Here is a 25219-nt window from a genome sequence, read left to right on the forward strand (position 1 = left end):
ACGTTAAATGCACTTCAGTGGAGTACTTTCTAGTTTGTTTTTCACTGAACTGAAAGCTTTTAATGTGCTGCGTTTTAAATATTTATGATATTGCGGAAAGATGATTTCATTTACATAAAAATGTATATATTAATCCGATCAAATAATAGATATTGTTTTTAGGACAACAGATTTAATTTACTTACATATGTATACACTTTAATGTGTTGATTTAAGTATAGATTGTGCTATAATTGCAACTTACTACGCGTAAAAGTCACTTTTCATATTTTTATAACAATTAAATTTGTTTGGAAATTCTAAACAAATATTCGAATTAAATTGAAAGGTCTAAGAGGCAAACTATTTGTAAATATTTATAACCAATGCCAATATTTTGTTAATAAGTCGTTGAAATCATTACTAACTCATATCTAATAAGAATTGAGATTTTTAAATTGTTTCTAATCAATAAGTGGCTATATTTTTCTTGCAGTTAGTTTATGTAGATGGAAGTTAAACTGATGTTTACCAAAATTTAATATTTAATAATAAGTGTCCCAAATGATACAACATAAATAATGAAATACTTAAATCATACTTTTTTTGTGTTACGTTGACAATAAAACTGACTTGAATGCAATAACTACGAACCCTATGAACAGACATACATTTCATTATCATTTTTAAAATGATTATTAATGAGTGGCATTGTATTGTCTTATGTAAGTTTAAGTAGCTGACCCTATAATTGATTTTAGAAAACTCCGGCTGGAAGTCGCCAAGATTCATCATAAAAATTGTCCTTATTTTAACTACGTTGACACCACAACTAGCTTGACTACCATATATAAATAGACATACATTTCATCAGCACCCAGGATATGTTTTTTGGTTAGCCCTCGCCGGGGATCCCCCGAAGGTCCACCCTGGCAGCCACCCTAGTTAACGGTAAGTTGTTTCTAATGTGCACAAAAGACAAATATTTGCTGTTGTCGCCTGTCGCCGCTGGGCCAACTAAATAAAAACAAAGGGCCAAAAGGAAGCGGATGTGGAAGTGGAAATGGAAATGGAAATGGAAATGGGGTTTCCTTTGCTGGATTGCGTGTGGAGTGGCAATAGTGAGTTAACGATATTTACAAAACAATATGCCGACCGCAGGACGGGCTCAGGACAGGAAAAATCAAACAGGTGCACTAAATGAATTTCAATATGATAAACCACTTGTGGTTGGTTGAACTGCAGGCACTACAGGACCTGCAGTAGCTGAGACCTCAGCTCAAATCCCGAATCCCTGTATCCCTGTATCCCAGTATCCCTTTGGGCGGTGCGTGCTCGGAAAACGATTCGAGGGAAATTGAGCCATATGTTGCGAATACTAATGGACAGGATATGACCGTGCCCCGGCCGGAAATATGTAAGTGTAATTTAAATTGAATTAAGTGTGCTGGGCTGCACACAAGGGTTGCATGGGACTTGGCCATGAAAATATGGAAAATATGGAACAACCAGATCGGAGCATAAGTTCGGCACCGGAAAAATCTGTGATAAATGCCAGCAAAGTGGTCATCCCGTAAAGAAACTGAGCTCACTTGCTCCCTTGCGCATTTGGCACAGTTGGGATGAAATTGATAATGGCTATTTGCCGCCGCCGTAATTGTTACAAATGTTCCGACAACCTGACAACAAAACCCTAGACCCTCGACTCTCGATTCTCGACTTTAGACTTTAGACCCACCCCACTGAGCAGCGAGTTTTATGATGGATATGATTATTTTAATTAGCATTATATTTACTCTTGTTTACCCTTTTGCCGGCGCCTCGTTTTTATTGCGATTGCCTCTCCACATAATTGGCTTTTCATATGCTAGCAAAACCGAAAACCAGTTGCAAACCAGTTGGATTGGGGCTGTGCGGTCTCGTAAATTAGTTTAATTTAATGAGTTTTGTAATGTTGGCTGGGCCACAGCGCTGGGGGCCTTCTGTCTTCTGGCATAACGATTATGACACATGTTACCAGACTTTCTGACAGCCCACCTCTCCATCCCCGTAACCGAGTTTTTCCTCGGGGTCCTGAGGTGTTACATGCGAAAGGGTTTGGGGATGGTAGGGCAGGGAGCTCAGGTGGCAGGATGGGGTACAATTAGCCGGAGTTTGAAAACCAAGGCTGTCAAAACTTAAACTCGGAAAACAGGTACTACTCTGGTGGGGCTACACCCAAACAAATGATTCAAATTGCTAATTTTAAGAGATTATGTTGAACCATGGGCCCAAAAGCCAATACATTTTTTGCTTGATTTATAAACTTAAAAGTTTACATTTTGAGTTCAGTGGTGTTATTTTATTTTCAAATGTTTCCTTTTGATACTTTTGCAAGAAGTTACTTAAATCGCAATTTGTTTAGAAGTTTTTGCAGTGAAAAGTAAAAACAGCTGCATATCCATGACTATTTTTCTTTCGGTGTAGCTGTTCCCACACAAAAACACTACTGTCAAATAAAATAACTAGGCTCTTTTATGATTAATGCCAAATATTCTTCTAAAAATGGTAACGTTATTGAAAAAGGTATACATTTTAATTGATCAGAAATGTTTTTAATTATGATACTCTGCTTCAGATGCCATTACTATTCTTCTTTTATCTTCCTGCACATAATTGGAGAAATCAAAATTAAAATAAATGACCAAAAACACAATAATTTTAGATTAATATTTAAATAAATAAAAAGTACTTTTGACGTACAGAGAAGAATGCTATCCGATCGAGTCCATGGTTGCCGAGGGATTTATTTTTGGCCAGAAATGAGAATGTGTCAGATCCGAAATCAAAGTCATATATTTTGTAATTGGAGAGATTGATAAGAGGTTAACAGAACTGCAGCATCGCAGGTTTAGTTGATAATGCGAACGAGGGTCAGTAAAAAAAAATGGAAGTCCCACTTTAAGATCGATCTCCATTCCAAGCAATCTGCCGTCGGGGATGAGATGAAGTCCAGTGATGATTTGATCAAGGAGTGGCCAGCTTCCTGTAGCATCTGGTAGCCCGAAGATCATTCGCGATTTGGTGCCTAAATAGGCGAGAAATTGCACCAGATAATCCAGGAATTAACCTGCTGCCACGTTCCCTATGCTGGCCATTAAAAATAAACTGCTATCGATGTGCCAAATATTGGGTTTTAGTAGTATATAGTATCTGCTCTAATGGGCCACCGAATGTCCAGCTGTTTGGCACTGGGTTATTCCCACATAGCCATGTTTTGGGGTCTCAATATTTGATGTGGGACTGCGGACTTATGGTTGGGTTGGTCAGTTGCCGAACTTCGAACTTGTTTGCGGTTGACACAATGTGTCAAGTCTCCCATCGAAGGGTTATACATATCAAGGTGCGGTTCTGGAAAGTTTAAGCGGTATCTCAAGACCTAAAATAATAATACAAATAATGGAAGAAGACAATTTACAAATACTATACAATACAATTTATAAAAACTATAAAGGCTTTAAAAAGTTGTTTAACAAAGTTTACAGAACAAAAACAGTTTTAACTGTTTCTTACAAGGAAATTATAAAGTATAGAATGACACATTTTAAACAAAAGATGTTTTGACTTTCATAGTTTTTTTTCAAAAAAAAGGAGAATACTTTTTCATTTCAAGAAGTGATGTCTTACATTAAAGTATTAGTCATTTTAGACTGAATAAAAATCATTATTGCATAAAAATATATATCACTTGAAATTTATTTGTACCATTCATAATGATTGTATTTTTATATTTAGTCTTAAGATTTATCTATTGAAAAATTTTTATTTTTTACAAGATATTTACACACTCAATAAATATTTTTTTAAATCCTATGTTTTGTTTTACATTCTTTATATTTGTGTTCTAGGCTAGTTTTGTTTTGTAAACAATTTGTCAAGTCGTTTTTTCCCAATCAGTTAAAGTTGCTTTTGTTATTTGAGACTTGGCGAGCGGAGAGCTCTTTGATTTCTTGTCTTCATTAATAAGCCTTTTATGGGCACCCACCACTTGCCGGAAAAGCCAATTTGTTAACAATCGAATCGGAGATCGTGTGCGGGCATTGGAATGGGGACTGATATATATTATGGAGGGGGAGTTCGAGTGCCTTCGAGGCCTCTGGAGTGTGGGTGATTGATAGAGTTGGCCGGCACCTGAGACCGAACACGAAATCGAAACTCTCGAGCGCTGCTGTCGAGTGTGTTTGCCTGCCTGCCTGCCTGCCAAAAATTAAGGACAGCACGCGCTGGCAATTGGGAATGGTTATGGGTTATGCGCCAAGGGCTATGGTCTATGGTCTATGGGCTGTGGGCTGTGGGCCATGGGTTATGTGCCAGGAGGGACTGCCACTGGCGTTGGGTGGATTGTTTTGCCTATGAGGGAAGGGGTCGACAACCACATCAACCACCGCGGCAAGGGCGCACTTTCGTCATGCTCGATTGTGCCGAGAACAAGTGGCAACTGCAACAGTAACAGCAACAGTAGCAGCAATACCAACAGCAGCAGCAACGTCAGCTAAGAGCAACAGCAACACGAGCAACCTACAACCAACAACTAGCTGGAGGACCGGTACAAAAACAAAAAAAAAAAAAAACAGGTTGCTGGTGTAATTTGATTACAATCAACTTCTAATAGAGCAGCAACCACCACCACTTGGGCCTTAAGCCCCCTTACGGGAAATTCTTCGCTGCGGAACGCCCAGTTCGAGTTGAAGTACAATACAATTAACGACACGAATCATGATGTGCTTACCTGGCAAACGACCGTCACGTGGCACGTTCCCAGAAGGCTTACACGTCACAATTTTAATTTTATTAAAGAAACATTTCAAATTAACCGCACACACTTACATCTATATAGGTATGTAGTTTGTGTGTGTATCTATAAGGTAGGCATGCGTGTGACCATCGAAAACGGAAATTGAAGTTCTCGGCTGTCCCAATGCGACGGTTTCCCTTTCCCCTTTCCCCCTTCCCATTTCCCCTTTCCCATTTCCCCTTTCCCCTTTCCCGTTTCCCCGCTGAAAACCCCTCTTTATCGGGGAGTGACTTTCATAATTTGCAGCCCAACATTCTAGACATTGGCTAATACGCCATGTCCGATCCACACACAAACACACAGGTGACCGCAAAAAAAGGAGGGGGTCCTGGTTGGGTTCAATCAACCATTGGGCTTCCACTTCCGGACCTGGGGCTCGGAGTGCTTAGCTGTCCTGGCTAATCAATCAAAGTTGCGAAGGATTTGGAATGAAACTGCTGTTTGAAACTACTAAAACTACTACACGATTCTAAAACTGTGATGCATTCCATATCAATGGGTTATAAAAATAGTCCGTTGCTAGGGCGTTTTTATTATGTTATCATGGATATTCTAATATTTAAAAAAATAATTTTCTAAAATATTTATCAAAGTTGAACTAAATAAGTCATTTTCAATTAAGTAATTACAACAAAAAAAACAGTACAAGTAAATATTTTTAAACTGTATAGAACTTAAGGTTTTCCCAAAGACTTAAGCTCGTAATCCAGCGGTTTTAAAATTCCTTTAAATAACAACAAGTCTTAAGATTTAAAATTTTTTTTTTAGCAAGATGAGCTTAATTTGGATAGTTGCTTTTTATACCCTTGCAGAGGGTATTATAATTTCAGTCAGAAGTTTGCAACGCAGTGAAGGAGACGTTTCCGACCCTATAAAGTATATATATTCTTGATCAGCATCACTAGGAGAGTCGATCTAGCCATGTCCGTCTGTCCGTCCGTCTGTCCGTCTGTCCGTCCGTTTATATGCAAACTAGTCTCTCAGTTTTAAAGCTATCTGCATGAAACTTTCCCAAAAGTTGTCTTTCTATTGCAGGTAGTATATAAGTCGGAACGAGCCGGATCGGACGACTATAGCATATAGCTCCCATAGGAACAATCGGAAAAATAAATGAAAAAAAATTATAACTTTGCTGTTTTTTAATTTTTTGTTTAGTTCTTCGACATATAGTAATGGTAAAATATTTCCGATTTACGGTTTAAATTTCATCAAAATCGGACGACTATAGCATATAGCTCCCATAGGAACAATCGGAAAAATAAATGAAAAAAAATTATAACTTTGCTGTTTTTTAATTTTTTGTTTAGTTCTTCGAGATATAGTAATGGTTTAATATTTCAGAATTACGGTTTTAATTTCATCAAAATCGGACGACTATAGCATATAGCTCCCATAGGAACAATCGGAAAAATAAATGAAAAAAATTATAACTTTTCTGTTTTTTAATTTTTTGTTTAGTTTTTCGACATATAGCAATGTTTAATTATTTCAGAATTATGGTATAAATTTTATCAAAATCGGACGTCTATAGCATATAGCTCCCATAGAAATAATAAAAATATATAAAATAACTATCTAATAATTGAGCTGCAAATAATCATAGTTTCAATGTTTTTTTTTAGCACATACTCAAGTAAATCATAATTTAAATGTTTTCAAAAGTATTTAATTAATGCAATAGCTGCAAGGGTATATGAACTTCGGCTTGCCGAAGTTTGCTTTCCTTCTTGTTTAAGTTTTAATTAATCATTTAAGATATTTCCAAATTAGAATTGTGGAAATAATATTGGCTTAAGATGATTAAGATGTTCTATAATCTCCAAAACTAAAGTGTTTTTTAAGATATTCTTAAAATAATAATTGTGGATTTTTTTCCAGCGTTTTAATTATTCGCTTAGCACGTTGAAGACGTTCCATAATCTCCAGAACAAAAGTGTTTCTTTAGGGATTTTCTCAAAGATGTGTTCAAGATGTTGCATAATCTCCGGTTGAATTAGTGAATTCCCCCAAATAATTGAAGTATTCTTGGCCAGGACTCACCTGTAATGGACGTTGCGGGGGCCCACTCATGGAGTGATGGTGGTACATGACGTCGTGCTTGATTTGGGAGGGCATTTGGCTATGTACATGCTGGGCTTGATGCTTCTGGATGTCGACGGCGGCCAGAGCCTCCGCTCTGCTGAGGATGCCATCGTTGATGCCCGCGAAGATATCACCCTGGAGTGGAGAAACAAAAAAACAGATCGGAAATGGGTGTAGTCAGTAGGCCCAGTTGGAAATGATTTGTTTTGGGGATGCAGGGATATTGATATATGTATATGGTCCACAGGCAAGAACACAATCGAAACAATAGGGAACAGAGATCAAATCACCCAAATCCAATTGGAATTTTTTTGGCTACACGTTGGCATACATATAGATATACTGAGACATATATGTATATATAGGTCGGCGTTCGGCGCGACAGAACAAATGCATACGTATCAAAAATGAATTTCAGAAAAGGAAAATTAATCAACTGGCTTGTTGTAGTTGTAGTTGTAGTTGTAGTGTTTAGATGATAACTTACATTCTGACGTGCTGACCACGAATTGCATAATAGGGAAGCATCTTCTAATAAACGACTCTGAAAAGACGGAACAAACATCGATAGTATTGTGTAAAGATTGATGTGCCACTGCAGCAATTATTTTTGTTTGGTTTGGTTTTTTTGTATTTTATTTTGTAGGAAAAGAAGTTCTTGAGATTCCACGACCTTAAAGCCTTTAACAAGCTCGGCTCGTATTGATTTTTTGCCGGCCCCCCCACACACAACCCACCGCTCCACTAGCTGGTTTTTAAATAAATAATATCAAAAGTTTTTCGGATCCCGTGCCCGTTTGCTCATCTTCATGTCGTCGCCGTCGTCGTGGTCTTTATTATTCCAGTCTTATCGATTTTATATTTTATATATAGATATATATATATATATAAATATATATGTATATACATACATACATATATATGTAGGTTGTGCATGGAGCAAACTCCTTCTGTGCACGAAGCTCGCACGAATTTTTCAGTTAATCAATTATTTAGATGCGCACAAACTTCAAAACGCCGCACGACGAAAACGAAAGACGAAAATAGAGGGGGTTAAGTGTGAATGAGATGGAACCCACATGGCCAAGAGGCATTGGCATCCGCATCCGCATCGACATCGCTTACTTCTTGCGGCCCATTTTCAGGCGAAAGGCGTAATTCGAAGGACTCACAGATACACAGAAAAAAAGGGCTTTTAATTGGATTCCTTTAATTGGGAAGAGTTTGCTGTGGCACAGATATTAATCGACACTATCTAATTAATTACCACTATTTAAAAAAATGTGAACTATTGTTTGTTATAAAAATCGATGTACATACGATGTCACTTAAGTAAAGTTACATATAGTTATTACAACAAATAGCAAATATTTGCTAATTTTAAAATCTTTGTTACATTTAAATCAAAGGTTTTGAAAACAGGTATCTGCTTGACACAACTATTTAATTTGTAAACAGCTGAAGTGGTACATTTCACAGCAACATGTTAAGCTTAAGTTTTAAATCTATTTAGTAAAAACAAAATCTTAAGGCTTAAAGATGTTTTGAAACAGCCTATTTTGTATACAGCATTTAATTTCCATAAATGTATTGTCTCTGTGCATCTCCCTCTCTCTGCGACAGGCTGTCTCTTTTTGGCCCAAGGAGGACCGCAATAACCGGGCGGCGGCCATTGTACAAATCAAAATGTTGTGCATTCTTAATGACGTCTTGGCCCATTCGACCAGTCGACCATTTTACCATGCGACCATGTGACCATGGCCGACCCCTTATTGTCGCTTAAACTTGGTCGAAAGGGGGGCGTTGGTCGTTGGTGGGGGCGTGACACTGAGAAGGGGGGCTTGTGCAAATAATCTGACAGCGACAGTTTGTTTGCACTTGCAAGTGGGTGCGAGTGTTCAAAGGGCTGGGGTCTTGTTACCTATAGATCCTTTAATGGCCACGTTTATGCGTGTCCGCTTTTACAGGATGCCAAAGAAACGGATGCCAAAGACTACTTTACAGACTTCTTCTGGGTCGAGACATAAAGGACCGAACAAACAGGCGAAAGGTGAGATAAGTCGGGTATATTTATAGAGCAAGTACACGACATTTAATAAAATTCTATTCCCAAGTTGTATCTAAATTCTGTCCCTTAAAGCATAAAGCTCTTCCAAATTTGTAGTTTTAAATCAAAACATAGAAATTACTTTTATCATAAGATGAGATCTAAAAGCTTTTGTCTATAAGAATTCACTTTTACTTTTATGGATGTTTTTCAATTATTTGGTTTAAGAAAAACTTTTAGAAACAAAGTTTTTTCTGTTTCAACTTTAAAATTTTATTATTTCCAAATTATTATATCAAATGTAATGGAAAATTTTTAAAGAATTTAATTTTCGTTTTTTAAAAAATAATAAAAACTTAAAAGTTGAAATAGTAGCTGATGAGAAAGCCAAAAATGATTTAATTTACTAAATAGAGATAAAACATTTTGGCAAGAGTTGCCCTTTGATTTTAATGGATCAGAGCTAAATTAGGAAATTAACTTCACCCTCAAGGACTCTAAAATTGTAAGCAATTTGCCTTAGATCTTCTAGATGTATTTATTACCCTCTGCAGGGCCAACAAAATGCGGAAAACACTCCTGACCAGAATTCGCAACAGTTTGTTGGCCAATAAATTTTGCGCCGCAATGCAAGAGTAAATTAATTTATGAATTAATATGCGCAGTCATTCATCAAATTATGCAGCGCCAGGACCTGGTGCCATCTCTTTCTAGTCACGACCTAGGCCAGGCTTTTGAGAGGGAGAGTGAGATTTAGAGAGAGAGAGAGGGGAGATGGAAGGGACCCTGTCTTGACCTGCTCGCACACTCACACTCTCACACACACACACACACATCGCAGTGCAGGTTGACACTTGCACATAAATTCTTTATAAGTGTGAAAAATTAATCAAGTGAACTGTTTTTTTTTCCCTTTTCGTCCTTCTCTTTCTGTCTCGCACTTGTTTGTGTGTGTGTCCGTTTTTCTCCACGTGAGTCTCCCATGTGTGTTCCTTATATATATGTATATATATAATTTCTGTTTTTTTTTTGCTGTTTGTTTTGTGGGAATTTAATATTTATGATGTGTGCAAATAGATACGCAATGCTGAATGCTTAATTTTATCGATTGCGCTGCAAAACAAGCCTCCGAATTCTGGAGCAATTAAATTCGAATGAAGGGGAATACTTTAAAACACCCGCAGGATATCGTTTAAGTTAAGCTTAATTTTGAGTTAGTAATATTAGAAAGTTAAAGAAGTTGTGCGATGCTATTACAAGACAGATAAGTAGACAATCTTTCAGATTTAAACAAATTTTGTTCAATTTGTAAAAAACTATTTCTTTTTGTATTATATTATTTGGAATTTAATTAACTTACATTAAAGTAAAAACATTTCATTCTAAACTATAAAAATATCATGTAAATTTCTTTGTTTTAACATAATATTATTCTTTAAAAAAATTATGACTGTATTCAAAAGAAAAATATATGTTTGGTAAAAAAAAAAAACTATCTTGCTCTCTTAGCACTTAAAGGACTTTGTTTATATATTAATGACAATATTCCCATTTCCCCTGTTTAATCTTTCATTCAGCTGGAACTGTGCTGCTAATCCTTCAATTTAATTCCTTTATCCGACTTCACTCATTTTGTGAATTACACGTTTTATATTTCCTGCGCCTTCGCTTTCATTTGTTTTTGTTTTGCCGATAATTTGTCAATTGCTTGCCTGCTCGTTTTCGTTTTAATGTCGCGCCCATTTAATGCAGTTTATGAATATTTAAATCAAATTAACGCCACCGCTGTCCATTTAACGCGGCAGGCAAACAATTCAAGTTAAATGACAGTGCCAAAAACTCCGCCCCTGGAAATCCAACTTCTCTGGTTTTTGGTTTTCGTTTCTCATTTCTCGTTTCTTGTTTTTTTCTGCCTTCAACGAGTTTATTACAGGGTCCTGGGGATCTGCGACAAATTTCCATTTAATGGACTGCAAGGCGTTAAGTGTTTTTGTAACCAGCCAAAAAGCGCGTCTCTGTCGGTGTCCCACCCCCTGCGTTTTTCCCCTGCGTTTTCCCCCTGCCTTTTCGCCTGCTTAATGCCCAGCCAAGGGTAGCACATAAATCCTATAAATCCGCCGCTTTGATCATTCAACAGCTCGGTCCGCTGGCAGCTTCCAAAAAGCCGAAAAGTGGCTAACGGCCAGCTGAAGGGGGTGAGAGGTCAAAGTTGAATGAGGAGGGGTGAGGGCGGGTGAGGCGAAGGACAAATCCGATAAGCAAATGTAGTTGTTGCCTCTTAAAGAAAAATACACTTGAAGTGATTTTCTTTTTTTTTTGTTCTCCCTTTTTTTTTTTTTGGTTTAAAGTGCTTCTCTGTCGGATTAATTTAAGGACTTGCAGGCGGGGTTGGAAAATCCACAAGAAAATCCGTGGTCGGCGGGGTGAAGGACAAAAGGTGTCCCCCCCACTGCCATTCACCTGTTCAGGCAATCAACTTTTTTTTCGCCCGATCCTGGACATTTTCGTCCAATTTTCAAGTCTCTTTTCTCATTTGTTTATGCACATTTTATGCCCTAGCAAAGGGTAGCACAACTTGAGGGCAAACTCCAGACATTTTTCCTTCATAAATTGCCATGCCACTTAGTTTTTATTGGTGTTTTTAAACATTAATTGAAATTCAAGTAGTGACTTTTAAAATTTCCATATTTTATGTGCTTACTTTTGCCATATTTTAAGTCTGAGACCGCACTCATACTGTATCAGGATTAGTTTATTCTCTTTTGTAAGTTCAGATAATTGTTTTCATATGTCTTTTAATCTATTTATTTTTCCACATACTTCTTAGTTTTTGTTTGCTTTTTAAATCGATTGTTTATTTTAGTTATATGAGTTGTTTAAGAAAACCATACTGCAAACATAAATGAATATAAATTTCATTTAGTTGAACATGTTAGGTATTCGGACTTTATTGCTTAATAACAAATTATATCAAGGCTTAACGTTTTAAAAGTTTTTTTAAATATTTAAATAAATCTTAAAAATGATTTGTATTTTAAAAGTATTGATTTAATGTTTATCATAAGATATAAATATTATAACGAATACATTTTTTAAGTATTTAAAGCGAAAACCCCTTTAAAGTGTAATTTTTTAGCCATGGTAAAACCGCATTCGTTCAGCCAGCTCGTATTTTTTCCCGTCTTTGTTCTTCTACTCTGTCCTTCTACATTTTTTATTTGTCTAGCTGGTCAGCAGCGCATACAAATAGTTGGTAAATAATTAATGCAAATGAATTTCAAATCACTTTTCAAGGTTACTGCACAACCCTTGAGTTTGGGTTCGTTTAGTGGGCACCGTAAGACCCATAAAACCGGGAAACTTAAACGACATTCACGCCGTAATTAAGACAAATATGTACCGGAAATTCTCGCAGGCAGAAGTGGAAATGCATTTCCATATCCATTTCCGTTTCCTATCATTTTTACCTGTAACTCTGGCCCCCAGACTGGCGGCATCAATAAACCTGTCTGAGAACTGTCGGTAATAACCATTTAATGTCTGCTCATGTTCCCATTCAATTTTTAACTCAAAGCTCATAAAAGATTCAGCAGGACACTTGGCAAACTGCGAGACGCCTGCCAAATACTCGGTATTATTCGTTATTAATGCATTCAGGCAGGAAAAACAGGGCATCCTTAAGCTCTATATATCGCTGTGCTGGGTTCCAAGTCGGGTGGTTGTATTCAGCTTCGGAATGCGAAAGAATGTATGAATGGAAAGCCTATTTGCGGGTCACAGGAACAGGTTGTGATATAATGGCAAACTTTCCCTATTTGATATTGTTATTTGCTTGGTCTCAACGAGAAATGTTGCTTAAAACCCTGATTTCACTACGCAAATGAAAAAGTTATTATGAAATATGTTTAAGAGATAATCATCTTTTCATAAAATGAATATATACAAATTAATTTTAAATCAAATCAGAAACAATGTCAGAACAAACTCGAACAAATCGACCTAATCTTATTTCATTGACAATAATGCATATAAAACTTTTAAGCATTATATAAAACTACCAGGTGTTAAGCAATTTATGTCCCTTGAAATAAATATGAAATATGCAAGGGAAATATGTTCTGAGACATAATTGTTAGAAAATAAAACTTTCGTTTATTGGTTTTAACGCAAAAAAAATGCATCATAGAATTACAGTCAAGGGAATTTATACAAATTTGACCCATATATGTTGAATTTATCTTTTTTCATACTTTCCTTATTTATTTTAAAGGCTTTGTTGCTGTATATTTATATACATATTAAGTCAAATAAAGTTACATTTTTGTTGACAATCCAGTTCATATTTAAGCTTTGAGAAACTATATCATTTACTATTGGTTTACCTGCAGCTCAAATGTTGTTCTAATAACCTTTTCAAATTCGGGGATAAGAGAAAATATAATATAATATGGTTTCTGATTTGTGTTTCTATTAGCTACTGAGCAGAAGCTTGAAATTATCGATTACTATTCCCCCAAAATGTAATAAAAACAGGCTAATAATATGTAATTGATTTAATAGGGTTCTTAATTTAATAAATTCAGCACATATCAAGCGATTTTAACCACACCTCTCAGGGACAAGTAAACTAAAATTAATTGATGTGTATCACATTGTAAGAATATCGTTACAGTCCATGAACGATGGGATGACTTTTAGTTTTTTTTGATTGCATAAAGTTTTTGATACCATACCATCGCAAAATCAATTAGTTTTGCAATGATTCAGGGAAATTTTTTGAGGAAGACGTACTGATGCAGAAATCATACCTCGATAGAATCGCAAGATGATGAGATGTGAATCTGTAGAAGGAAGGATATTCCGTAGTATTATAACTGTCTTGTTAATGATCATTATCTACTGGTATAAATAATGTAAATGTTTTTAAAATATATTTAATTAAATAACTGGGGCACATATTAAGAATTTAAACATTTCATCTTCTACTCAATAAATTCATAATATTGCAAGATCTTAAGGTTTTTATTGTATTGTATATTATCAAACATCTGAAAAAGCCGCAGAAAGCGCACATAAGTAAATTCAGTTTCATAGTAATATGAAATTACTTTTAAATTTAGCTACTACGAAATGGTAAGGCCCATAGCTTTTAAGAAATATCAAATGATATACACATACATATACATATATATATCATTGTTATGATATTTTGAATAAATTACTATCCTTATTAGAAAATTAGTTTTCTTTGTTTTGAGCATCTTAGGAGGTTATTTTTTTAGCTTTTTTATATAAGATCATGACTGAAATATTAACCCCTTTGAATTTATCATGTTAGTGATAACGGAACAAATAGCGATATGCTATAAGTATATTTCTCACAGAAATAATTTTTAACCTATTAAAATGACTTCTTGAAACATTATTATCTTATATATTAATCGAGTTGCAAGGTATATGTCTTGGGCACAGATATTGACTTGCCAATGGTTATTATAAAGATACATATAATAGCTTGAAGTTTTTTTTAGGACCAATGGAAGGAAACATACTAAAAAAGTGGGCTGAGAATGTTGGCGTGAAATGAGACAACAAGCGAAGGGATTTTTTGAAGGATCTTAGGCCTTTTTATCAGAAATACAGTACAACTTGTCCTCGTAAGGATGTTAACGCCCGAAGTATTCGAAGAATAAGCGATGGGGGATGGATGGATTGGAGGATTTTAAGCCTGTCCAACAGAAATACACCTCAACTCTTGGGTTGGCATGGAGTTTGAGTGCTGGGAATGTAGCGACGGGACTGGCTGGCAATACTTACAGATGGATTTGGCATGCAGCGACGCATTTGCTCCGAACTTCGGTAGGAGGGACTGTAGCGTCCTGGAAAACAACTGGGCGCTGACATTTTCATTTTATCCGTCGTCGAGTACATCGACATTGTCATGCAGCCGCCGACGAAATCCTCCTCCAGCTTGAACGCCCTGGAGGCGTCGAAAGTGGTTGGCGAGTAAATTTTGAAGCACTTACTGGGACAACTTTAGCGCGTGTCCTGCATGCAGGACATCAACAAATATCAAATGCACTGGGCCGGCTCGATTGCGACCTTTTCTTTTTTTTTTTTTTGGTATTTCGCTTCGATTCGATTCGATACGATTCGATTCGATTCGCTTTCTTCGATTATCTCGTTTATCACTGCACTTTTATTTATAAATTTGTTTCCGTTGACCGGTTAGTTTTTTGCTTTGATATATTTTCTTCGTATTAATTTGATTTAGGCGCGCTTATTTGACAAAACTGAGAAAAAAAGCACAGTAAAAAAATGTTGCCAAAGAAGTTAAGGAAAGGTTTAAACTGGCCGCCGTCGGTGACTTTTTTGGACTGTAATTGGATTACGCGCACTCGAGAAAACGGTAAAAACGGTTTGGCGTCGGCGTTCAAACTGTTTACCGCCTTTTTTGGGCGATTTCCGTTTCCTGTTTTCCTTCTTTCTTTTTTTCCTTCGTATGTACGTATGTGAATGTGGATGTGTGTGCTTTTGTACCGCTTGACAATACCGCTACCGTACTGCTACTGCTACCGCTACCGCTACCGCTACCGCTGGCCGCCCCGCGTTTATTTTTGAGCACGAATTCAACTATTTTCGTTGACGAAAACTGAAAAAAACGCCAGCGCACAGGACACAGATTTCACAACTAGACAAGCGCGCGTGGTGTTGTGATAAAGAATTCTATGATGAGTTTCGCTAACTTCAGAGTTTATTTTCAATGGGGCGGACGACATGTTTTCATTATTTATCAGCGTAGGCGTGGCCCCTTTTCGCTGCCTCAAAATGGCAGCCGCATTCCTTATATAATGCTGGCTGAGCTCCTTTGATTGGTCGCCCATCAGGAGCGGGCTGCGCTGCCGGCGCCTTCGTTCAGCTGGAATTGGGCAGCCAGCGGTGTGTCTCTACCCGGCGAGTCCTTCCAAACTTGACGAAGCCAATGCCAGCGTGAGTGGTGCGGCGTCTGCGCAGTGCTTCGGTGGGTGGCACTATGGCAGTTACAGTGGCTCTACCCCCTTACCCTTCAACACCCCCCCCCCCGCCACCCTCTTTTTGGAAAACCCTAACCCGCGTCCAGCATATGGCACAATTTTTTTCCTCCACATTTTCGCCTCTTTTTTTCGGTGGGACGGTGGGTGGCTGAGCCTCAACAAAAGGCAAAAAACGGCCAACAATGCCAAAACAAAAATGGGCGTACATGTTAGTGCGGCTGTGGAGGAGACAGGGGGGGGGGGGGGGGGGGCAGGGTCCGTGGTGGGTCAGTCCAAAGGGGGAGTATCGGAAGGAGGCCTAGTTGTTGCAGTGCAACTGTTAAAAGCATGCAGCATGGCAAATCACCCAAAGGGTGTCCCGATCTTTGTTACCTTTTCGGCAGGAGTACAGGGTGCCTTAGCTAAAGAAAACGATGAATGGTAAACTTTTAATAAATTATGCTGCCACATCGATTTTAAATTTCATTAAATAATATTTATCATAATCTGTTTTGGCTGTGCAACGCAACAAAACAAAATTCCTTTTTGTTTAAAAAACCATGCTACATTCTTAACTAAAAGTATGTACATTTTTAAAGTTGTCATTTAAGTCACTTTAAAACGGTTATTATCTCTTAGAAAAATCATAAAAGGTTATATACAGTAAAAAACTGAAAAAAGAAAATTTTTGAAAATTCTTTCAGAGAAAACTATTAAACTTAATTATCTGATACCTTGTACACATGTTATGTTATATTTTAACGGTATTTTAAGATTAAGTATTGAAACAAATATTTATTTGAAAAGGAGCTACAGCTAGTCCTTCGGCAGATCCTCTCAAAATTGGCGTTTGCGTTGACCACTATGTCTTTGAACTGGATTCTCTGATTTTAAAAAATCAAACAGATTTCGTTAAAACATTCTCAAAAAAATTGAATTTTTAGTGAAATTTCGGTCTTAAATTTGCTTTAAAAAATATATATATATTTATCGAAAAAACAATGTTTAATGAATTACCAAAAAATAAATTTAACAATCTCGTGTTACAATTATACAAATAACTGTACATTACCAAAATAAATCTAAAAAAAATAGATGTTTTTAAAATTGTAACTGCATTTATACCCATCCAATAATTTATGAAAGATTTCTAAAAACAATTTAACATATTTTTTATAATTCTAAATTTCGTATTGCTGCAGCCATCTATGTGTGAAACCTTCGTTTTAAAATACAAAAAGCTCTTTATGTAAATCCTTTGAGCTTTGGCTTTTAAAGTATGTTTCACATTTAAAGCTTTAACAAAAGCCTCAGGTTTAGACAGAGGCTAGACGCTTTCCTTAGAGACCCTGAAAGTTAAAAAAAAGCTATTATTAAGGACTTTCCAAAAGCTTTGGTCCTTTAAGCTTTTTTTAAACATCCACTAAAGTTGGCTTCTTTTTGATAGCTTTGAATGGAGGTTTGTTAGTATTTTCAAAACGACATTTCCTTAAATCCCTTAAAAAATCCAACCCAAAAGTAAACACACTTTAATTTTGTAGTTTTTAAATCCACTTCATTGTTTCTCATTCGATTTTTTGATTTTCGTTTTTTGTACAATTGTCTAATACGATCCATCGTTAATATTTCACAAGTTATTGTAGAGTCGTGTATAAAACTTTTTACAAGGATAGTCCAAATGGGACCTCAACGTGATCAAAGGATAAGTTGCGGATGAGTTGAATTGAGTTGAGTTGAGTTTGGGTGAGCGATGAAGCACAACATGGCCTATAATGAATTTCATAAATTCGTTCAGGAATCATAATACCTTGTTGTATAGCCTATACCAAATACGTACATATATCAACCTAAAGTAATGCGTAATATAGGTATACCTTGCCTAGAGTTTAAACTAAGGTTTGAACTAATGCGCCAAGCGAGCAGCAAACGATTGGGAACGATCTGGGTTTGGGTTTAAAAACAGGACTATTCGGGGGCATTACTACCTATATTGCAAACTTCCAGTGAGATCTATGGTCCTACGATACATATCGTGATGAGCTGCATTGCAATTCCGGTTGCCTTGTTCATCGTTGCAATTGTGATTTTCGTTTGCGGTTTCTTTCTTGTATTGTGTTGGTGGTACGAATTCGATTCCCCCTCTCGTTGCCCGGAGTTTATAGTAGTGCATTTGGAAATCCTACGGCTCCTGGCGCCCCAACAATCCGTAGACTATCCGCCTCCGGTTCTGCACCTCCGCCCTCATCGACTCCGTGTACGGATCGAAGGACAGCAGGCGTTTTCTTCCGCCGGAAGATGCCCTCCTTCCGCATGATGGCGCACCGCATCAGCGGCTCGCTGACCGGGAACTGCAGGAACTCCAGGATGGAGCGCAGCTCCCGCTCCGTGTGGTGGACCAGGTCGTCGTAGAACACCACCTTGATGCTGCCCGTGAAGTTGCGCGCCCAGCTAAGGTTCATCACCTCCCAGCCCTTGAGCTTGTTGCTCACGAATTGCTGCCAATCTGTAATGGGAAAAACTATTACTTATATTGTAGGTAATTTAGAAAAATAAAAAAAAACAAATCATAAAGTGAAATGATTATCGGGCTAGACAACTTTTTACCCCATTTAAAAGGGCCTACATGTTTGTAAGTCTGTTAAAATATATGTTCTTTTATAAAAAGGGGTTTAACTTTTCTTAATATTTAATATTTAATAAATGGGCCCACATGTTTTCAAGTCTGTTTAAAAAATAGCTTCTAATCTAACTTGAAAATTGTATCAAAATGAAATGCAATTGCAATGCATGTCGGTATATACAATTTATACAATATGGCCTTTTAAAACAAAACCAATCCAAATTAAAATTGACCATTGCCTACATATTTATATAACATATATTAATTAATTTAAAGATTTTTAGATTTGAAAGGAATTATATATTTTGATATAATGAGAACTTTTAAATTGATATTTCCAAATTAAAGTATTGTAGTTCCTTAAACCTACTATAATATTTTCCGGAATTATCACTTTAGTGTTTTCATTATAGGTATCTAATAAAATAAAGCCATTGAAAAAATATCTAAGAGTAATTATGTATTATCCAAACATCTATTAAGTATTAGTTTTCTGTGCGCTTAAATAAAATGAAATCAAATGAACTTGTCCTGTCGGTATGCACAAATATTAGGTGATAAGCCTATTATAATAGTTTCTAATGCCTAATTGCCGCAATTGGATTTAATTAGTAGAATATACATAGCCAGATCGTACATTTCCCCTTGGTGCGCTTGTAGCGATCCGGCGATGCGAATCCGATGTGACCGCCACTCTGGCGATTGAACTCGGCGATGATGGCCTTCTCGGGATCGCGGACCAGGAGGATGGCCTTCGAGAAGGGCGCCCAGGCCTTGCTGCCCCACTCGTGGGTCTTCACCAGTAATACTGAGCTGTTGCAGACGTTCTCCGCCGGAAAGCCGGTCTTCAGCAGGCCGTAGTCCTTGTAGATGCTGCCCGTGAGGATGCCGGTCGACTGCTGGAGCAGGTAGCGCAGCCAGGTGTTCCCGCTGCCCGGGAAACTGGCCAAGGCGGTCAGCGCTGGCAGGGACTGCAGGGCGGCACTCACGTCGCTGGGCAGGGCCGCTGTGGGGTCAATGTGGGGTCAATGGGTTAGCGAGGTTAAAAAGGTCACATCCCTCAACTCAACTACTCACTGTAGAAGTCGGCCTTGTAGTCCGCGTAGATTGGAAGATCTCGATTATGTACTTTAGGTCGCGACACCAGCGTATCGTCATCTTGCGGCTGGGCATCGGAAACCGAGGACTATGAAAGCTGGGAAACTGCAGATGACAAAACGGAACAAATATTACACTTAAATAGCGCTTTTATGTTCAATATGATGTGTTTAATAGTTAAGTTATATTAACTTATTTTGTTCAGTTTCGCAGCTGATAGTTGGAATGCATTTTAATTTAAACCCCAAGATAAAATGTAAACATGGGCTTAGTGTTCAGTATGATTTGATAAAAATTTAAGTAGAATTTGTCTTATTCTGTTCAGTTCCGCATTTAAAATTTGACCTCAAAAATTCAATTATTTCATTCGGTTATTCGGTTAAAAGTGATTTAAATATTGTAAATATTTCTGTAGCATCGCCAACACTCAATTATTGTATTTTATCTTAAAAACCAAATTATTAAATTATTCCTTTGATTAATGGCACTCTAGCTGCACACTTGATTTTATGATTTGTATTTTTAATGGTCTTTAAAATGTATATGTAATTATTTTATCGCACAATTGAAGTACATTTGAGACGTTTAATATCGTTTTTTCTTTCTGCCAGTGTATAGTATGGTATGTAATAGCTTGCCCAGCTATTTTCGTACTTTTCCCTTTGAATGCCACAGGGCACTCGTGTTTCATTGGCGCTAAATTGTAAAATTGTAAATATGTAAAATTGTAAGATTCGTGACTCACCTCGGCGAAGCGTTCGATGCGCGGTCTTTTGGGATGCGAGCCGGGAATGTTGTTCATGGAGAGGAACAGAACGCCGCCTATGTAGATGATGATGGTTGCCGAGACACCGAAAAAGCGCCAGCCTTGTAGTGCCATATCGCCGTCTTTGCATTACTGAAATGATTATCGGGATTATCGGGTGTATCAACTGCGGTTTCATTGCGGCACTGGCAAGAGCTATGCGCTCCGCTCGTTTATGTTAAAATAATTCAAATGAACATGTTCGAATTAATGAAGCCAATTAACTGGTCGAAAGACGAGGAAGCGGAATCAATTTGGTTTTTTTTTTTTTTTTTTTTTTGTTGATTTTGTTATGACAACGAAACAAATGCGCAAAGGACCAGAAAAAAAAAAACAGAAGCCATTTTCATGTCCATATCCGCGAGCACTCACTTGGCTAACTTGGGTGACTTGGCTGACTTGACTAACCTGGCCAAATGGGCCCGGAATTACCGACTTGGTAACCCCGACAACCCCGCAGTGCCAGCAGTGACAAAAGCGGAAACAGGGAGCACTTGAGTTTGGGTTGCAAATGAAAACTGAGGAGAACCCAGTGAAAAAATTGAGGGCACGAAACAAAATATACTCTTACTTAATGCTTGGGGGCCAAAATGATTGATATCTTTTCGTTCATGTTGATAAAGGTCTCCGGTGACTGATTCTCAATAATCGCACAGTTCCAAATCATTAGGGGTAGAGAAAATAAGTTTCTTTTATTACTAGGGGACGACACCCCATTAAAGAAAATTATAAAATAAGAAATGTAATATATGCAAATCTTCATAATAATAGCTGTACGAACATCTTTAAAAAGTGCGTATAATAAAAACTAAGAAGTAAAATATTCATACCAAAACCATACTAAACTTTATTAATAAAAAAATATCTGGTAGGTTTTAAGCATTTAACAAAATTTAAGTAATTGCTGGTAATAAATATCTAAAAAAGAAACTAAATGAAATTAAAGAGAGAAAAATTGCTAGGAAAAAGTTTTGAATAAGAGAGTACAAACATAAGTATTTGTATATGTAAACATTTTTAATGCAGTTCAAACTGCAGAAACTTTTCAAAGCTTTTATATTTAATTATAATGATTAAAAACGGTTAAAAATAATGATGTAAGCATTGTAAATATCTCTTAAGACCTTCATTAAATAGTGAATGCAACAAAAGCCACCTTTCAGACCGTGATGAAAGATAATCTAGACTTGTTCGGATGAGAAAAGACTTATTCTGGAGAACACTTCTTAATAAAGCCCTAAACACCCTTTAGAAAAGGGCATCGAGGGGGGTAAGAGAACAAGAGAATAAAAGCCTTGTCATGCCTTCAACGGAATTCCTTGAGCTGCATAAAACGCTTACGAAATCCGCAAAAGGACACCCCATACACACACACACACACACACACATGCATGGCACACACTAAATGCGAAAATTTATGCAACAGCTGGGCAAAGGCGGCGAGGGGCGCTCGAAGAGTCCTCGTCCTTGGCCTGCGGAATCGTTGAGGCACCGACAAACTTTGGACGGGCCAACAGCAGCGGATCCCGTCGAAAAAGCCGCTGGCTGATGATGATATAAGATATGGTACTCCACCCCGGAAGACCGCGGAAGAGAACCGCACGCCACCCCGGAACTTCTTGAACCACCCACCCCACCACGTTGGCGGTGGTGGCCCAAAAACTAGTTCAACGCTGAAACAAGACGCAAACAAAAAGAAAACCCAAGGCGAAAAAAGGAGAGCGGCATAAAAAATAGGAAAGCTGAACGTGCACTGGGGAAAAATAGTAAAGTCGGTATAATAGTTAAAAAAAAAAAATTATTATCATTATTAATTATTATTAGCTTAAATAGTTCTTTTAGATATTACTAAAATTATACAAATTATTAATAAAATATAAAATGATATTAATTATAAAGTGCCAAACATTTTATAAACATTTTAGCTAATTCAAATGTTTCAAAGTAATACATAAAATTTATAGATTACAAAGAACTTACTAGAAGCAAATAAAGATATGCGAGCATACATTTGTATCTAAGTAAATGTTTGTAAAACAATTAAAAAACTAATTTTTATAACTGTTGGCTTATACAAAATAAATTATCTGAAATATGTATGAAACAAGCATCAAGTCTTCATGATTCGTTATGTTGAAAGCACATGCAATACATTTGATATGATAATAAATTATTTAATGTATTTTGCTTAACCTTTTTGTTCTGATAAAAACGAAGACGGTTTTATACCACTAAAATACTTGATGGTGTTTCCAATTATGTTTTAATTTATCTCAGTGCATGCATGGGGCTGTGTAATGAAATGGCTCGGCAGCCGCAAAAAGGAAATAGAGAAATATCATAAAAAATGGGCTACGCGGTGGTCGAAAGGGGTTGGCTGGCAATAATTTGATTGTTTTGCGGCATAAATCAGACAAAAGCCACGCACATTAGCGCAGCCATCAGAACGGCGGAACAGCGGAACCATCGCAGGTGGAACGACCCAGCCCACAGGTTTACATAATGCTTACAGGCGGTTCCCAGGCCTTCAACAAACAATATAAAAGGAATGAAAAAATGAAAAAATGGGGGAGTTCCCCCCATCGCCATAAATATGCATTTTGATTGCGCGACCAGAGCCAAACAAATGTGCAGAATAATCAAAAACAAGCACATCGGGGGGAGGCAATGTGGCATAAAACAATGCATGAGATCAAATAAACAATAGGTCTGCGAACGAATCGCTGATGCTACATTCAGCATTTGTGTGAATGTTTGGTGAAAAACTTACCGATACCGATTCCGAATCCGGATCCTTTTTGCCCCTTTCACCACTCCCTCAACTAACGCACACACACACACACACGCCCAGAATCCCCAACAAAAAAAAAAAAAAAAACCAGCTACATGTCACACGAAAACTCGCAATCTATGAGCTGCTGATGAATGGCGAATCACAAGTCTCCCATTTTCGCGATTTGCTATCAATAATGCCAAATAGCAAGCATACACACACTCACTCACACACACACACACACACACACGCACACACCGCAAAAAAATCACAGAAAAAAAACAAAAAAAAATCCAACGGCAGCAGCAGCAACAACAACAATCGCCAACAGTGCCAAACAAACAAAAAACGGGCAGCAGCAGCAGCAAAACAAATGTGAACTATTTATTTATGCCACTCGGACCACACGTCGTATGCGCAATGTTGCTCGCTGAATGGCGGAGCGTGCTGTGTGCTGTGTGCTGCGTGCTCCGTGTCCGAGAATTTCTGCCCTCGGAGCGGCAGAAGAAGCGGAATCCACAGCACAACAGCATCAACATCGAGTTTTGGGGGATGAACGAAAGCTCATTTTTCAGTGGCGTTGCCACCGCACTTGAAAGTTCCGCCATCCACCCCTTTTTTTTCTAAATCAGCTGGCCAGCTTATTTTTGGGCTGTGCGCAGGCCCCGATCTATCACATAGTTTCCCAGAACGCTCCATAGGTGGCCGAAGTTTGCTTGCAATCAATTTACAACAAAGAGTCTAGTAGCTTTGAAAATATGTATGCATTAAGCATAGTATTTCTCCTATAATGCGCTGATTAGTTTAGTTTATAAGTGTTACGAAAGTAACACAAATTATTGAAAATTAAATACAATTACCTTAGATTATCATGTGCAAATTAATATTTTAAATATTTCAATGGAAAAAAGCAATATGTCTAACAACTAATAATACATATTTTTGTAACTCTTTGGTTATTCGTTCAGTTATTTTAAAATATGCATTATACTGTGAACCTACATAAATGAAAGTTTACTTATCTAAGAAGCAAACCAAAAAATGCTAGGCAGACGAAGAGAGTTGACATGACTGTCAAATAAATTCAGGTGAAAGTGGAAAGTGCTTAAAATCGGTGAATCGGTTGGGGTCCTCGATGTTTATTATTTAAACTAGGCTTTCATAAACACACACACATTGCGCACTGAAGCTGAATTATAAATACTGCGGTAGTGTTTTAAGAGTGTTTGTTAGCTAAAAAAAAATTAATTAATTAAAATATATATATAAATATAGTAAAACTAGACGGACATCTATAATTTTAAAGCAATTCCAAAAGAGTTTTTTTTTTCTCTAACTAAATTGCTTTACGTTTAAAACAAGTGGGAAACCAAAGAAAAAAGGTTACCCAACCAAATAAAATTGTTCTTTTTGTAATTTTTTCTCTTTTATTTAAATAAGTTTTGTTTGCTTCGTTTTTTCTTTCATATTTCACCTTGGTTGCACGGGATTTTGCTTGACTTGCATCGGTTTGTCTTGGTTTCATTAAGTGTTTGTATCTAGGTTCGTATTATTTTGCAGCAACATCATACCTTGTGGTGAGTAAAAGTTGATATGATGTAGATTTGGCACACTACAAAGTAACTCGCAACCGAAGGCAAGTTTGTTGTCAAATTTGTTGTCTTATTTCACTTTTATTTGCGCTTCTTTAACATGTGCTAATTTCTTTGTTTTGGTTTTATTTTGTTTCGTTTTGCTTGGGGCTTAGTTCCATTTAGTTTAGTTTAAATTATCTTTGCGTATAATTTTACTATAAGTACATTCTGTTGCGTATTCCGTCAACATTGCGAAATTAGCAATTAGGAGAAAAAAAAATATATGTATTTATACATTTATATAGGAATTTACTCTAGACTCGTGGGACTCATTATGCGCTACCTTAAACTAATGTACAAAAATATCGGTAACTTAAAGACGAGCAATTTAAAA

General features: G+C 37.0%; 2 protein-coding genes across 13 annotated transcripts in view; both read right to left on the minus strand.

Moving 5' to 3' along the window:
• The window catches only part of LOC128261009 (inhibitory POU protein), a 37173-nt gene extending 21518 nt beyond the window's left edge, over positions 1-15655 (minus strand). For 4 of the 12 annotated variants that reach the window (XM_052994407.1, XM_052994406.1, XM_052994405.1 and 1 more), the window contains exons 1-4: positions 14760-15655; positions 13751-13783; positions 7383-7439; positions 6854-7030 (exon numbers count right to left, since the gene is read on the minus strand). In XM_052994407.1, coding sequence (XP_052850367.1) covers positions 6854-7030; positions 7383-7439; positions 13751-13783; positions 14760-14885 — 393 coding nt within the window. In that variant the 5' untranslated portion in view covers positions 14886-15655. The remainder of the gene's footprint in view (positions 1-6853; positions 7031-7382; positions 7440-13750; positions 13784-14759) is intronic. The other 8 variants (XM_052994411.1, XM_052994410.1, XM_052994409.1 and 5 more) reach the window with 2 other exon arrangements.
• A 1843-nt stretch (positions 15656-17498) lies between these two features.
• On the minus strand, positions 17499-23787 carry LOC128261015 (WSCD family member CG9164). The gene is given in 7 exon segments (XM_052994421.1): positions 17499-18236; positions 18238-18458; positions 19213-19581; positions 19653-19700; positions 19703-19778; positions 20419-20571; positions 23249-23787. Coding segments are annotated over 6 exon segments (951 nt in total). The 5' UTR covers positions 20554-20571; positions 23249-23787; the 3' UTR covers positions 17499-18134.
• Between the last annotated feature and the right edge of the window lie 1432 nt (positions 23788-25219).

Source organism: Drosophila gunungcola (genome assembly GCF_025200985.1).
Source record: "Drosophila gunungcola strain Sukarami chromosome X unlocalized genomic scaffold, Dgunungcola_SK_2 000049F, whole genome shotgun sequence".
In the NCBI taxonomy this organism is placed as follows: Eukaryota; Metazoa; Arthropoda; class Insecta; order Diptera; family Drosophilidae; genus Drosophila; species Drosophila gunungcola.